Source organism: Protobothrops mucrosquamatus, unplaced genomic scaffold (genome assembly GCF_001527695.2).
Source record: "Protobothrops mucrosquamatus isolate PMUCROS unplaced genomic scaffold, P.Mucros_1.0 scaffold2928, whole genome shotgun sequence".
Taxonomy (NCBI): Eukaryota; Metazoa; Chordata; class Lepidosauria; order Squamata; family Viperidae; genus Protobothrops; species Protobothrops mucrosquamatus.
The window spans coordinates 63,764-80,944 of NW_015388953.1; the positions used below are offsets into that span (position 1 = coordinate 63,764).

The window sequence follows — 17,181 nt, forward strand, 5'->3', positions numbered from 1 at the left end:
AAGACAAGAGCAAGGAAGCAAAAAAGAAAAATGCAGAGTGAGCAAATATCCAGAAAAAGAGGAACCTGACAAAAGAATTACAGGGGTTTAAGAGAGAGAAAACACGGGGAATTAAGGCAAAGAAATGTTTAATTCAAATATGAACCATATTCTAGGGCAGCCTTCAACCTATTGCTCCCTAAATGTGCCTACTGTCCTTCAATGAAGGCAGAGTACAATTGTGGTAGTCTGAATTAAGGGGACAGGGAAAGAAAAATGCAAGGAAGCTGCTCAATAAACAGCATGGCTAAAGTAAATGTAATAAACTGAGGTGTGTCCTGAAAAGCAACGCCCCAAGATAAGTGACTACTTAAATGGAAGAAAATGCATTTTTTTGGGGGGGGGGGAGGAGTTTAATAAAACTCCTCTCAATCTCAGTGGTGTGTTGCTAATCCTTGATCTGGAAATTCTGCTATTTATTGCTTCTACTATCACCATAGCCTTGTAAGTAAAAGGAAGATGGGAAACTAAGAAGGCACATATGCTAAGCATTTCATATAATAAATTAAAATAATCAAATATATTATTGACTGCAAGTTTTGATTCTATAGGAAATAGGATCATTTCCCATTGTTTGACAGCTCATAAAAATGAAAGGTTATCAAACATACGGAATCTAGCTTTTGGCTTGCTAGAAATGTTGCACAGACCTTAATTCTTTGTGAACAATCCACTAATTCCTTCTTAAGACACGCTACCACAGCATGATCATTCAAACTACAAACGGTTTTTTTTGAGTAAACAAATCAGCTTGTTCAGTAATTTAAATATGATCACAAGTACCAAGAATGGAGCCTCACTTTGGCTTTGTATGAGAGCCACACAAACTGTGTTCAAGATAGTTGAAACTGAAGAACGCTACCAAAAGCAGATGCTGGTTTCATGTTTTTTATTTAGTATTCCTGCTGCCCAGAGCTCCCTGTGCCTGGTCCCCAGACAGCAGGAGAAAACTGCTCAAGAGTGGACCCAGCTCTTCCCTTTAGACCCACTGGGTTCAGATTTTAAAAAAGCACACACCTCCGTTCCCTTTCTAGTATATATCTTCAAAGATATAAATAAAATAAATTAAACACGGGAGGAGGGGAGAGCAGCAGCTCATGATGAGGAAGGGGGGGAAAAAAAGACAGGAATGAATATTATTCATCAAGCTGCAGCCTGATTTCAGTCTTACTGCAAATATCAATGCATTGAGCTCCTGGTTCCCACCCCCTCCGTTGCCCGAATCCCCAAGAGGCCAAAACCCATGCAAAGACAGAAGCTGCAACAGCACACTTCTAGCAACCTCAGAAAAACCTACAAGCTCATCTGAAAAAGAGAAACATCTTCTTTCATTATTTTCCATTCTTTCCTATCAGTTGCTGCTCCTTTTGTCTTACTCTCCTTCTCTGTGCTGTAGAAAACAATTCCTCCATGAAGGATAAAGCGGTTTAAAAAAATTACAAGAAATAATATTAAAGGACGGAACCAGGTGAACCACAGGAAATGCAGAAGGTTCTGTCTTCTCATCTCCAGCCTGACCCCAACAGGAAAAGGGGGGCAAAGCATGGAAACCCAACCCAACCCAAAATACAGTGGCAGCAAGGAGAATTAGGCTGGGTGGGTGTGAGGCTTGAGCAAGGCTGAGGGACCCCTTGCTAGCAGGCTGGGATGCTACTTCTCTGTCAGAGAGAGCTGGAGGATGCGTTGCAGCTCCTCATCCTCTTCACGGCGTTGGCGCTCCCGTTCTTCCTGCTCCCTGGATGACAGCTCCATGGCCAAACGCAGCTGCTCATCAAAGCTGGGGTAAGGTGGAGGCAAGGCTGAGGAACCGCTTCCATTGGTGCTGAGTGCTGGGTTGCCCTCAGGAGCAGGCACCTCATTGCCACCTCCGGACTCCACAGGGCCTAGGCCTGGCCCTGACTGAAGGAACATGCTTTCTTGGATGGCCCTGAGAAGGAAGAGGGAATTTGTTGCAAGAAAGAGAGAGAGAGAGATCAGTTACTCTTCTGCTTGTTCAACAGGTGAACTTCAGCCACCCCCCCCCCCTTACTTAAAGGCCTTCAAACATATATTTGCCCATATTCTCGTGTTAGCATTCTGATTGTCTGGCCCAATCTAGAGTTTCTCCTTGCTCATACAACAATTACAAAAGAGCCTCTGGCTGCCAGTACAAACAGAGCAGTGGGTCAGCTTTTGGTTCAAGCTGTTTGCACTGATAATATACTCTCTATGCCAGCGGTTCTCAACCTATGGGTTGTGACCCCATTTGGGGTCGATCAACCATTTCACGGGGGTCGCCAAGCAAGGCTGTCCGCCATTTTTTCCCCTTTTCCGGCGGGTGCCTTACCTCCCTTGAGCTGGGCCAGCTGGTGGTCGGCCTGCTCCGTCTCTGCCGCTTGCCAGCTACGCCTTGGCCAGTGCAGGGGGCGGAACTACGCATGCGCGGCGCTCCCGGGCAGGGAAAGTCCTCGACTTACGACCGGTTGGGGGTTGCGGCATTAAAAAGGTTGAGAACCACTGCTCTATGCTGACAATAACCTTCTGAATTTCCTACATTTCCTAGGTAATGATGGAGCAACACTTTTGTCCTTGTAATAAACTCGTGTTCGCACTATGGGTCACTGCCTGAGGACAGATACTCTTTATTACCTCCCATTACACAAGGCTCTTGTCCCACTACTTCCAAATCAGAATGTGATTCATTTAATCAAGCACTTAAAACACAACAGTTAATGGGACATGTCACACTGAATTGGTTCTGTTTATCACAGAATAGGTGTAACTTAAACAGTCATAGCAACATCTGGATATCCAGAGAGACGGCTGTGGACTGGGAAGAAGTTTATTATCTGTCTGCATTTGCTTATCTGTACCTACCATCTATTCAGATGCTAATGTTGAGACTGCAGCTGCTTTCTCAAATATCTTGGTTTGCAAATATGCTGCAGTTACATTTTTCAGAATTCTTTATCTTAAGTGAAAGACAGCAGACTGGAAATACCGTACAGATAGTCCTCAACTTACAACAGTCCATTTAGTGACCATTCAAAGTTACAACAGCATTGAAAAAAGTGACTCGTGACTGTTTTTTACACTTACGACCATTGCACCATCCCCATGATCAGGCAATCAAAATTCAGATGCTTGGCAACTGACTCTTAGTTATGACAGTTGCAGTGTCCTGGGGTCGTGATCACCTTTTGCAACTTTCTGACAAGCAAAGTCAATGGGGAAGCCAGATTTACTTAACAAATGTATTAGTAACTTAACAACTGTAGCTATTCACTTAACAACTGTGGCAAGACAGGTCGTAAAATGGAGCAAAATTCACTTAACTGTCTCCCTTAGCAACAGAAATTTTGGGCTCAACTGTGCTCATTAGTCAAGGACTACCTATATAGGAGCAAAAGAAGTGGGACTTGTAGAACAACTTGTGAGCATTAACAATTTTGTACAAAGGCTTTTTATAAAATATACTATTTGCTTCCACGCGTGGATCAAAACGCCTGAAACCTGGAAGTTTCAGTTCAAGCACAGGCTACTCCAAATTAGTGGAACTGTTCTCGCACAGAATTTTTGTGCAACACCAGAAAGGAGCAACTGATAAAAATAGAGATAATATAGCGCAACAAAAAATAAACATTCTGAGGAAATTAAAAATTCTCTGGCCTTGAAAAGACACAAACTAATTCAATAGGTAAATCTTCCAGGGAGAAGGCACTGAGCTGATGGCACCATCATTACCAACAAGGCTTTCCCCCAGGTGCTACCCACCTTATTTTGGATGGTATAGCAACCAGAAAATGGCTTTAATCCATGGGCATGCCCATACTAGGAGAGGCACAAAAGCTTTACGGATCTTTGCTTTATGTTCAGAAATAAATTGGAAGCCACTGAAGTTTTTAATCACTGACACAGTATATGCCAGAACCTGGGTCTATTCTGCAGCTGGGCAGGCATTATTTGGAATGAATGGCAGTTTGTGAAGCCCTGCCTTGTGTAATACATAAAATACTTACGTTTTACTCCCCTAGGTTGGGGAACTTCCATAAATATACAATGGAAACCACATAGGCCTTCCACAACAGTCTGAACTATAGGGGCAATTGCAAATTGAATAATTTGATTCGAAACAGGCTAAATACTATCTCTAGGCATATAAAAGTAGATGTATCTGTTTCTTTTTTTCTGGATGAGATAAAGTGGAGCATTTAAATCATCAAATAAACCGTGTCTATTTCTTTCTATAGCTTTTCATGGGGTTGCTGCAAAACTGTAAGATTCACAGCTCTTGGCCTTGCCTAAATTGCTATTTACTGCATTTTTCCAAAGCACTCCTGGATGCCTTTGGGAGTGTTCATGTCTACTTTCTTAAGCTGCAGTAGTTTGCTGCTGAAGTAATTCCCAGAATAATTCCAGGAAGGAATGGCAAAAAGGTGATAGCTTTTTCTTTGCCATAAACTTTCATCAGTCATTTAGAGGTCACTGAACGGCATGCAATAATGGTAGAGAAAGCCTACCATTTCCTATTAAGTGCATTTAAACTCAAACAATTTGGAAGACAACAATAGGCTTGTGACACTGCTGTGCAGAAACTGCTGCAAAATGAATACTGGACACATCCAGGGTGGATATGCATTTTCCCCCCCCACAAGTAAAATGATGAACTAGCAAAGCAACAGGACTAATGCAAATTAATACCTTCTCATTAACAAACCATCTGTTTTGCATTTAAACTCACTGTGTCAAATCTGCTGATGAATTTGCAAGTCAGTGATTTCATACTAGATTCTTTTAAATTGGCTTGCTGAAAAACGGTAAATTTAAGATCTCTTAGCTTAACGAGTGGGCTATGCAGTGCATTAAAGCACGGTTTAAGTTACGATTTACTGAACAAATCGTAATTGTGTCATTTGTAAATTAAGCTAAACACTACACAAAACCAAAACTTATTCAAAAGTTAATCAGTGACCTATAACAAGCACTTGCTGTTTATATTTGTTATTTTTTGGGGGGAATATTTGTGTTTTATAAGCTTTGATTAGGTTGTAATGTATTTTATTAATCTTTTTATAATTTGCTTCAGCTACTTTAAGAATAGATGGCGCAATGGCTCAGTTGTTAAAGAGGCTGAACTTATCAGCTGGGGTGCTGACAGACCAGGTTCGAGACCTGAGCGCCACGCAACGGGGTGAGCTCCCGTTGTTGCCCCAGTTCCTGCCCACCAAGCAGTTCGAAAGCATGCAAATGCGAGTAGATTAATAGGTGCTGTTTCAGTGGGAAGGTAACAGCATTTCTGTGTGCCTTTGGCGTATAGCCATGCTGGCCACGTGACCAAGAAATCGTCTTCGGACAAGGCTGGGTCCCTGGGCCAAAAAAATGGAGATGAGCACTGTGCTCTATAGTTGGAGGGAAACCTTTTACCTTACTTTAAGAATGTGCATATTCTTAAAATTCATATAATTTTGATGATATTTTAATGTATTTTATTATTGCTATAATTTACTTCATTAGCTTAGTTAAGAACATGCATGGGGAAACCTGCAGTACTCATGAATAAGCAAGCACAATTTTGTGGGTGTATTTTAGCACATGAAATTCTTAGCTTATCCACATGGATTCTGAATATGGTAAATGAGCCACAAATTCAACAAATTAAAAACAATGCAAATCAGAAAAATCAGAAGTGGACATTCAGTCAATGGAGTTACCTTTGTTGGTAACTACAACAGGCCCCCACTGTCACCTCTTACTGTATTTGCTTTCAATAAAATGAGACACATTTTTAAGGATTAAATAAAAGGAACAGCTTCTAAGACCATGATCAGTTCTGCAGTACATAAACAGAATTTTAAGAAGTGTTCCAGGGAAAAAGCAAGCTGTTCTCCTGTAGAATATTTCTATACTAACCACAAAAAAGATACAGTAGAAGATTTCATTCTCAACAAACAACAGACATACCTCGTTTAAATCTGCCAGAAACAGAAATAAAATACTAACTAAAATAATGATTAGATTCACACATTCCAATATATTATATTATTTATTAAATTTGTTTGCTGCCCATCTCATTGCAAGTTGGCTTAAGTTGTGATTTTATGTGAACCCAATTATTACTGTGTAATCTGTGGTTTATAACCATAGAAGCCAGAAATATGTTTCAAAATGATATAAATATTGAAGATTTCAAAAAGCTGAGGGTATCTTGCGTTAAAAATACAAAATTTTTAAAAGTTTTTTTTTTCAAAGAAAAATGAAACAGTGACTTAAAATAGCAATGTTTCTTATCTCTTTTTCCTAACAGCATTTATTCTCTTTCCATTGCCGTTTTTCAATTGCTTCTCTATCTACAAAATTTCAAGCCTGTGATGCCAGGTTAAATGTAACCTAAATGTTGGAAATTTAGCTTGATGGGGAACCACTTATATAGTAAAAGAATGAAGCAACCTTTGCTGTTTCTCGGATCTAAATGTCAACCCATCTACAGCAGTTTCTTAAAAAAGAAAAAGAAAAACTTTTCAAGAGGCTATAAGAATTTGGTTATACACATGATTGTAATATAACATTTTCTAATTTAAAATATAGTGTTTATTCATATGTCATGAATTCAGGCTGTATTGGGCACAGAAAAAAATGTTCTATTGTCAGCAACTGCTGCACTGAAAAGGATAGACACTGAGTAATCAATGTTAAAACTTTCTAATAAATTAAAATATATTCCTAGAAAGCAGCTAGAAGCAGGTATTTTTCAAGAAGGAGTCTTTTTAAAGTGTTTTTTTTTTAATATAGCTTGACCATGGCAAAGATAGCATGCCTTTTTCTTCCATTTACAGACTAAATGTATTTTTAAGACTCACTCCTAAAATATGTGTAATAATTAAAAAGAAAGTATGATTCTTATTTCAGGCCTAAGAATTTTATCTGTAAGCAAATATATGAAATTATTTAGGGTACAAATTATCATTTAAGAAAAAAACAGTCACAGTTCTACTGTCAATATTAGATTTCTCTTAAAACCAAACCAAATTACATAGTTGTGCTAGTGGCATCCCAGAAACCAGAAATGAGCTGATTAACAAAATCTCAAATAGCTGGGAAAGAAGTTTCCATGCCCTGCATAGTTCTTGTCCCTTCCCATAACTTGAAAAAGAAACTAAATAAATATATGCAAATTTTTTTTGCTTTAAACTATATAATTATGCAGCAAAGGTGGAGAACTTAAACTAGGAGGGTAACATGCAACTGTCTTAATTTGTGCAGTTTCTGGCACTTTCTCACCACCAACTCCTGTTCTTCTAGTAGCAGCCACTGCTTCCATCACAATAAAAAAGAAACAGTCTGGCAGGATAGGCTAGATATGTATGTGAATGGATGGTGTGTATTTTACACAAACACTCACCGTTCCAATTGTAGTTCCTCATCATAGGTTGGTGGATTGGATGCTGGTCGTGTGTTGGTCAGAGCTTCCCAGATGGTAACCTAATAAAACATATGGAATGAAGAAGTAAAAATAAAAAAAGAGATTCAACAGGTATCACCCAGTAGTAGATAACAATTGGAAACTTGTGAGGTAATTAATTAATTAACTAATTGATCCTGTGACTTGTTGAGTAGTCTGAGATCTGTTTAGTTTTCGGTCCCCCATCCCTGATCCCTAATAAGGATGAAAAGCACCAATAAGACTAAATTTAAGCCCCCAAAGCTATATATAAAGTTGTCAACAAAGAATGATCTCCAGTAAGTGACAACACCTAGGATTTTATTTGCTATGTTGTCCTCCTACTTTTGTCTTGTACCCAGTGGTGGGATTCAGCCGGTTCGGACCGGTAGCTAATTTCTTTTGAGTTCGGAGAACCGGTTGACGTGTGGCAGAAACACCACCCCTTCCCGCCCCCGATCGGACCCATGCGACACCTTCTTTCCAGCTCCGACGCAGTCCTCCGTCACTTCCTCCGCTGCCGTGAGTAGTCCCACAAACAAAAGAAGTTTATGGGACTAAAAAAAAAAGTTCAATCAATTCCAACTTTGCGAGATTTTTTTTTTCACGATAAGTTGGATTTGATTGATTGAACTTTTTATTTTTTAGTCCCACAAACTTTTGTTTCTGGGACTGCACATGGCAGCAGAGGAAGTGACGGAGGAGCTGGAAAGAAGGTTAGAAAAGAAATGGTTTGGGAAGCGAGGGCATCTGGGCGGTGGTGAGTAGGGCAAGATTTCCAACTCCATGGCGGCAGAGAAATGCTTTCCAGCTCTGGCACTCTAACTGCCGCTTCAGGGGCTGTGTGGGCAGAGCTGTGAAGAGGGCTTGGAAGGGGAGTGAAAGGATGGGTGGGCAGGTGAGGGGGGATCTGCCGAAGCTGTCCGGAGGAGAAGACAAAAAGCAGCCCCTGCCTTGGCCTGCCGCCAGCAGTTCAGAGAAGCTGCCTTTGAGCTGGCTGGCCAGCCGGCCAACAGCTGAGGAGGTACTGAAGTGAGTCATGCCTGGGAAAAGGAGAGCATGTGAGGCTGGCACGGGGGGGGGAGGGAAACCAGCCGTGCTAGGATGTATCCAGCCACGTGGGACTTTGACGAGTTAGCAGGTGGCTGGTTGAAGAGAGAGATGGTTGCGGTTCTGCCTGCTTTATTACACGGCAGGCTATTAACAGGCAGCCCGCTCTATTTCATTAAAAAAAAATATTAAATAGGGCTTTTTAACGAAATGGAGCACACTGCCTATTAATAGCCTGTCCTGTAATAAAGCAGGCAGAACCCTGACTATCCCTCTCTTTAGCCACCCACCCTCTAACTTTGGTTCCATAGGAAGAAGGCAGGTATCAAATGGCGACTTATTATTTTTTTCTCCAACTGCCTGTGATTATTTTTTCTCCAACTGCCTGTGTCCGGTGTTAGAACTGATAGCTTTCAGGGAAACCATGTGGTCAAGGAAAGTACCACTTGTAATCAAATCATAAGAGGCGCTGCCCTGCATCATGGCGAACCAGCCACAGAGCCCTATCGGCGTGGGTGGAGACAGCCCTGGGACGGCCGGAAGGGAGCCCTCGTCCAGCACGGGCCCTGTCTGCTCGGCAGCTCTGATGGGGGCTGCTGCTGCAGCTGCTGCTTTGAGCCTCTTGCCCTGCCGGCCATGAAGAGAAGGAGGTGGCGGCAATCCCTGCATCGCCTGGCCTGGCTGGCAGCAGCTCTGGAAGCGAAGCTATGCCGCCCATCCTTGTGCTGGTGGGGGCAGTGGCTGGTGGAGTTTCAGCAGATGCTGTGCTGCGGAAGGGAAATGGCATGCTGCCGGCTGGGTCTGGCAATGCAGGGATCGCTGCCACCTCCTCCTCCTGCTTCTCTGCGTGGCCAGCAGATGGTGCGCTGCGATGCCTGGGCAACGTATGGGGCTGGGAAGGAGGAGGCGGCAGTGGCGATCAATGCATCACCAGGCCTTGCCAGCAGCATGCTGTCTCCCTTCCACAGTGCAGCATCTACTGGGATGGCGGTGGCGAGGGGCCACGGGATGATGTGGAGCGGAAGCAGCAAGGGGTGGGTGCGCGGCAGAGCCCGCCTCCCCCCACCCCCACCAGCACGAGGATGGACGGCACAACTTTGCTTTTAGAGCTGCTGCCGATCAGGCCTGGTGATGCAGTGATCACTGCCGCTGCCTCCTGCTTGCCTGTGTGGCTGGCTGGTTGAGGGGCTCAAAGCAGCAGCTGCTGCCCCCATCAGAGCTGCCGAGCGGATGGGCCCAGGCTGGGTGAGGGCCCACTTCTGGCTGTCCCGGGGCTGTCTCCACCCGCGCCGATGGGGCTGCGCTGAGGAAGGGAGATGGCGGCTGCTCTGATTGCCCCCCCTGCTGGCAGCTCCCCCTCCAGCCCCCTGCCTGGCACCCCTTCTATGCAATCCTACCTGACTGCGATGTGGATGACAGGTTCGGCCAGTGGGGGCGCGGCTTTCCCTGGTGGAGGCGTCCCAACCCTCCCACCCCCCCCCAACCGTACCCTCCTGCCCTCCCCAGCTGGGATCTCCAGCAATTCCGTAACCAGGAGCTCCCACCCCTCACCCGCTGGGATCTCCTGCCCCCATCCCAGCCGACCCCCCAAGCAGCCCACCCCGACCAAGGTGGAGGGAAGGCGAGGCAGAGAACCGGTTGTTAAATTATTTGAAACCCACCACTGCTTGTACCACACAACCTTCTTAGACCACAGAGCCTGTTTTGAAGAACCAGGTTTTCTGCTAAATGAATACAAGCCTTTCCCACCACAGTCCAGTTGCTGCCCTCCCAATCACCTGATCTGTCTCTGTGCCAGCATCCAGGAGACTCTGTTGAATGGCAAATTGGAGTAGGTCATCGTCCTCATCCCTCATGGGCTCTGTACGGCCCGCACCCAGCATTGTGTAGCCTTGGGGCACCTCAAATACAGATGGATCCACCTCACAGGGGAAAGGGTACACTAGGGGCAAAGAGAATAACATGACAATAATTACAACAGAGACTGGGAAAATAGCAACAGCAATAGCAATAGCAACAGCTATGCCACATAAGGCATATCTAGACAGCATATCTGTTTTGACCATCATCAGTTAGAAGCCATTGGAAGACCTACAAATAGAATTAAGTACAATGGCTCTGTCTGTTTACTGCCTGGAATGAAAGACATATTAATATAGAGTCACTGTGACTCTATAGTAGTACAATATCCACCATTAAGTTGTCTATGTTGTGTGGACGTTGTCTAAAATTGTGCTCAAATATCATTCAGTTTGAACGGGCTTAACTATGTCCTGTGTTAATTAATCAACCAAACATCTAATCTCTGCTTACTTCCCTATAATTACAATAAAGTTCTTGTTTGACCAAACCACATACTCTCAAGAATTAAAGCAAATACACTAAATCTTCCCAGGTGAACCAAGATATAACAGGTTGGCAAAAAGCTGGCAGAACTCAAATTTCTCAAAACAATGGATAGGGAAAATGCAAGACTAAATTAGTGTGATCTATGCCAGAGTAATAACAACAGCAAAATCTAAAATGAAAGCAAAAACCAGAAATTGTTTCACAAGCTCCATGCATCAGTCCTGGGTAGGCAAGTAGAGTTTCACATTGCACAGACTGTGAAAAGTTTGGACAAATTCTGTGCAGAATCCTTCTAGATAGAATTTTCTGAGGTGAAAGAGAGAAAATCAAGTGAGAATTCATGATTCCAGTTGCTGCTGTTAGGGCCAGTATTAATCTCTGCTAGGAATACTCTGCTAGAGTAAGTAAGTGGATGATGGACAAAAACAACCCAGTCTTAAGTGTCATTCTTTTAACTAGTCTTTTCCAGGGCAAGCAACCTTTCTATAGCTATTCCATGATAAATATATTTTTTGATAGTTTTGGGAAGCAATGGTGGCACCATGTTACCACACAAGTGGGCAAGGAATAGATTTTTGGGAGGTTCCTTTGGGGTTTAAGTTGTATTGTAGACAAATAAAATTTGTTTGGAAATTGAGAGGAATGTTCACCCTTTCGTTTGATGAAAAATATTGGCATAATTTCTGAGGCGATATGGGAGTTATAGAAGCAGGGCCTAGGACCCATTTGCTGTTTAAGGGATGCAGATAGCACAGCCTGTTTTATCCTTTCCTCTAACTATTACTTCTTCAAATAACTCAGTATGGACTGTTGGACCTACTTCTTCCAGCTCCAAAAGCTTCTTTCCTCTTTCTCTTTATCCAGTTTTACCAAAGTTTACTTCACTGAAGCCATAGAAGCACTAGGCATAATTTTGATAGAGCTGTGCCTATCTTTGGCCTTTGATCTTACCTTTAGTATTGCTGGCTGCCTCTGCTCCAGCACTTGGTTCCTCGCTGCTGACAGGAGACTGGGTAGGAGTACAGATCCGCACTGAGCTTAGTGGCTCATCACTGCCACACAAATTACTGAAAGTGATCCGAGCATTGAGCACATGGAAGAGAGGGATCTCTGAAAATGACAGGGAAAACTTACAGAAAAGGGAAAGAAAAGAATGAAAGGATGGGAACTATTTATTTTCAGGTCTCTTGCTGTTTTCATACAGAACCCATCAAAACATTATTAATAAGAATATAATGATATAAAAAAGTCCTGAACCTGGACTGGACCTAAAAACCATCTAGAGTAGGCAGCAATCTACTCTTACAATGATTAACTAAATGCTTCTATAGATCAGGTATGCAATAGTGCCCTCCATTTTCTGTTTCTCAGTACCTCAGTACATAAATATCAGCAACCACTGATCTACTGTTACATCCAAGTCTGCCATACATCATTCCTGCCTTACTCCTGTTGCTACCTGCTCTCCCTGCCACATTTTGTCTACTAGTTCCACATTACAATGGTTAGCACCATCACTTGCCACTCCCATTTTCAGCCAGTTTGTTTTGCATCTCTCTCACCAATTTTAACTGGGAAGCCAGGAGGTAACTTGAGGGTGATGAAATCACGTAACTTGGCAAAATGAGCATTGCTGATCGCCATCAGATCAATGATAGGTGTCACCTGCTCCACCAGGGAGAGGGGATGGTCCTCACAGAGCCACAGAGTGGCCTTGAACCTAGCAAATAAGAAACAAATCAGCTTCTAGAACTTCCCTTTCCTCCACCTTAGCACACCAAAAAACTAGCCCTCGTGCTCACCCTTGTGGGTTTTCATTTTCAAACCCAAAAAGCATCAGTGCTAGCCTTCGTGTCCTGAGCCTCCCATTGTATCAGTGCTGCACTATCTTCCCCACCTGCACTTACCTCTGAACTTTGTTGGACATCTCAACAGGGCGGCCAATATTACGGGATTCCAAGTTGAAGTTGGGGTCAAAGTATTCCTCAGGGGTAATAGATGTTGGGTTTGTGGGACTGGCTGACTGCAGCACAGGGGCCTGAAAAATGGGAAGCAGGATCTATTCTAAGTAAAGGATTCTAGCAATAATTGTAAATGCCATATAAATACCAAGTCTCACTCCCCACCAGTCCCACCACACTGGTCCAGCATGAGTCTCTTGTTGCTGCCCTCCTTCCCCTTTAGTTCCTCATGCCGATGCCCCAGCTAGTGCCCTTTTCCTTGTGCAGGGAAAGAATCTGACCTTGCTACATACCCCATTCTGGGCGGCATGCTGCTGGGCGATTCCTAGGAAGGACTGGAATGGAGTCTTGGAGCCTGCATAGTGAGGAAAGGACATCCAAAAGAGTAAGTCCTATGTTTCTTCTCAAAGAAGCACTTCAGCTACAGTTGCCTATTTGTATCAGATGTTTATATTGTTTCTTTAAAACATTTCTGTCTTATCTGTTTGCTACAGCATTCAAGGTGGCGCGCAGCATAGAACTGTGCTTTTGATATTAAAATAAACATCCTGATGAACTAAACATTTGCGGAAAAAACATTTAGCAGTAGCAGCAGCCCTTGAAGAGAGGACAAAATACTACAGAAAATGTCTCTTTTATTTCTACTAAAATGAGCACCATCTCCCTTAGGGTGAATACTTTTTAACATTACGGTGCAAGAGTTACATGGGACTGCAAATGAAATGTGAAACGAGGCTCGTCCAACCTCCAAATATTAGCCTGGCTCCCGGCCACCCTTTCTTTAGACCCTTAGCAACAGCAGACCCCTGTGGAAAGAAACAAAACCAATTGGCCTGCCTGGTCTCCAGCTAAGTTGTCCCCTTATGCAAATCTTAAAACTATTCCATTATGTGGAACAACTATTTGCCTTTAATTTGTATTTCCCTATTGAAAAAAGAGATGAGAGATATAAACATAATTCAAAATAATAATAATAATTGCATAAATACATTGAAACTTGGTGTCTTTTCTTCATTGCTGCAGAAGTGTCATGGGAAAAGCATCATGTCACAAAATGCTTATGTGAGTCCCAGTAATGTATCTGATTGTAATTTGCCCTTCTTTTTTTAATATAACCCCTATTACTACAGTACAGGATATAAGAGCAAATGTTCACTGCTCACCTGGTTGTTTTTTTAAAGCTATTTAATAAATTTAGAAGCTTCCCAATAGACCCAAAAAATGATTCTTAGCTGTTTACACTTAAAATAAGAAAGCAGTAAAGAAGAACTCAAGCATCTGGATAGATTAAGTAACAACCAATCACCCAGGACTTTTCAAACAAGGCCTAGAAGAATACTCAGGTTTTTAACAACTTATGGAATGACATCAGAGAAGGAGGTAAACAAACCACTAGGGAGGTATAATTCCAGAAAGTAGATGTTGCAATAGAGAAGGCATGCCTCTGCCAGATGGCATTGCTTGATCAAGAATTCCTGAAGTACACCAACTCTACCAGATCTTACCAAATGGGTAAAACAATGGGAGATAAGTGGTCTTATCTAAATATGGATCTATACCATAAAAGGCTTTTCAGGTGATCAGTAATCAATACAGCTCATGACACAATAGTTATCACTTGGGCATTTCAAAGCATGCCCAACACTGTCTCCTCCCACTACTTGTTCAGGACCATTTGTAGCTTCCGAGTGCTGTTTGGGGCAGCCCCAAGTAGGGTGCATGGCAATAGTTCAATATTTGCCTGGCCTTCCTAACTATACTCTTTCTTTACAGCAACCAGTATCTTATAAAATGTCAAAAGAACGTGTCCCATACTGCCCACTCCTAGTAGTGGGCAAGACTATTTGCTTATCTATCTTACCTTTCCTCCCAGAAGTTAAATGTCTTTGCTCATTTATTTTACAGTAATAAGAACCTGGTTGCAAGGACTGCTAAGATAAGGAGTAGGACAGGTGAGTGCAGGAAAGTAAATACCATACATAATTGTGGATAAACCTAACTGCAGGTAAGTCAATCCTAGAAATTTCAACCAAAATACCATGAAAAATGTGCCACCCGCAGATAAGCCGCTCCTCCAATTTTTAACTGCAATGGCAGACAGGAAACTGCAAACTGTTATGTCATCTTTTATAAAACCATGTGATTTAAAGGCTGTGACAGTCTTTAAAAATTCTGAGCTCTGGTCTGCAGAGAAGCCAGATCTAATTTTGGGGTATATTTTGGAACCTAACGTTCTCAGCTTATCCATGAATATATATCGTATACTTTCTTCAGAGCTGGTTGGTATTTTTCCTGAGCATAGCAAAGAATGATGAAGTGTAGAGTGTGCAATGTACTCATCTCTTCTTACTGGTATAATCATTTATACTTTGTTTTAAAAGATGCTACATTTAGGTTTTCAAGTAGGCTTTTCATTCTTCTAAAGCCACAAAGACCAGTGCCTATAATCTTGTAATTCAGAAATCTTTTTTCCTATTCTCTTTTCTAGTTTTCCCCTCCATCCTCACCCCTTTTATAAACTATTTATCACAAGTAATTGAGACATAAAGTTCATCAGGTTATTTACTATCTCTCAGTTCAATCTCTCTCACAGGGATGGAGAGATATAACACAGGCCATAACAGTGCTTTATTCAGTTTCTGGGATGTAAAGAAAAATATACACATAATAAGTAAGTAAATGAAATATAAATATTCCATGTCGAATCTGCTGAGGACAAAACAACAGAGATCAAAGAATAACTACTACAAAAAGAGAATGACCAACTGGAACTACCATGAGGACAAATTATTTACAGCATAATAGATTGGTTAAGTCAACATAGGTCCAAAACTGAAAATAGTTCATGTGTGCTATACCTTTGTTGCGTGTTTTGTCCTGGTCAGACAGGTGCTCAGTACGTGTTTTGGTAATAAGCTCCACATTGCTGGCACTGTAAACCTGGGGAAGCACGAGGTTTTTGCTAATTACAAATACAGATGATAAGCTAAATCTTGACATTTATATTGGATAATTATGCAAAGAAGGTAGAGAATTGTACCTTGGCTTCGTAACCACTGATTACCTCCATTTTCTCCGAGCGCCAGCCCCAGATGCCAGATTTGTTCCTGAACAGAAAGATACTCCTGAGTCAAATATGACAATGGCCCAAATTTGCACATAGAATGGGTTCCTATTTCAGTCTAAATTCTAAACTCTGTGGTGCTGAAATGATAAATAAATTTGTGTGATCTCACAAGGAATAAAATTGTCATTCTATGTTCTCATAGGGCTCCCATCGTCAAACAGACCCCCTGCTTTATCTGGGCGAACCGGAGTCAGCTTTGTTAGGAGAGCAAAAGTGCATTTGTTAGTACTCCAGCTGTTTGTGTGCAAGCCCAGACTTGCACATCAAAAGCTGGATCACTGTCAGAACTCATGTGCAAACATCTGGGGTTCTGACTCTGGGTACAAATCACCTTAATTGTGCACCCAAAGCCAGAGCCCTGTCAGACCATGTTCCTGCTCTGCCTTTTGGTATAAACCTAGCACAGCTGGATTGTTAGTTTTCTTCAAGGGGTCTGAGGTTATACAAAACCTTTATTTGAACTGCATTTCTCTTCCTGTTTCTGGAGGATCTATGCTACCAGGACGAGCTTCTTCGTGGGCATTCTTTTTCATGAAATTTGGATAGGGATGGCTCGCTGCCTTCCTTCGCATACGGGAATGTACTGCTCTCCTCCTGGCCAAGTTTTCCAGAATTGCTGAGACATCGTTGCTGCTGCATCTCAGCTCTGCCCACTTTTCTCAAAGTGACCATTGTCTCACACCCTGAACAGTGGCTGCGCAGTACAAGGAAATTGCAAGTGACCTTGGCTTTCTCTTCCACCCTTTTCTTCCCCCTTCCCAATCCAGCCAGGATGGATGCATGGAAGCTGCTGGGGAGGAGACAGAACCCGAAAGGCCAGATTAGAAAACATGTTGAGAGTTCAGCAAGGATGCCTTACAGCTGGCCAATGAAGATTCAGAGGTGCAAAAAAGGTATAAAAAAGATGCTGAGACTCTAGAAAGAGTACAGAGAAGAGCAACAAAGATGATTAGGGGACTGGAGGCTAAAGCATATAAGGAACGGCTGCTGGAATTGGGTATGTCTAATTTAATGAAGAGAAGGATGAGGGGGGACATTGTAGCAGTGTTCCAATATCTCAGGGGCTGCCACAAAGAAGAGGGAGTCAAGCTATTCTCCAAAGCGCCTGAAGGCAGGACAAGAAGCAACGGGTGGAAACTAATCAAGGAGAGAAGCAACCTAGAACTAAGGAGAAACTTCCTGACAGTTAGAACAATTAACCAGTGGAACAACCTGCCTCCAGAAGTGGTGAATGCTCC

The 17,181-nt window shown here is 42.6% G+C and overlaps 1 protein-coding gene across 1 annotated transcript in view; it reads right to left on the reverse strand.

The window, feature by feature from the left end:
- Positions 1–913: 913 nt before the first annotated feature.
- The window catches only part of ANKRD13D (ankyrin repeat domain 13D), a 21,059-nt gene continuing 4,791 nt past the window's right edge, over positions 914–17,181 (reverse strand). Inside the window, exons 6-14 of the mRNA XM_015826006.1 lie at positions 15,857–15,923; positions 15,675–15,756; positions 13,110–13,171; positions 12,763–12,893; positions 12,418–12,575; positions 11,807–11,965; positions 10,285–10,448; positions 7,418–7,497; positions 914–1,966 (exon numbers count right to left, since the gene is read on the reverse strand). Coding sequence (XP_015681492.1) covers positions 1,690–1,966; positions 7,418–7,497; positions 10,285–10,448; positions 11,807–11,965; positions 12,418–12,575; positions 12,763–12,893; positions 13,110–13,171; positions 15,675–15,756; positions 15,857–15,923 — 1,180 coding nt within the window. The 3' untranslated portion in view covers positions 914–1,689. The remainder of the gene's footprint in view (positions 1,967–7,417; positions 7,498–10,284; positions 10,449–11,806; positions 11,966–12,417; positions 12,576–12,762; positions 12,894–13,109; positions 13,172–15,674; positions 15,757–15,856; positions 15,924–17,181) is intronic.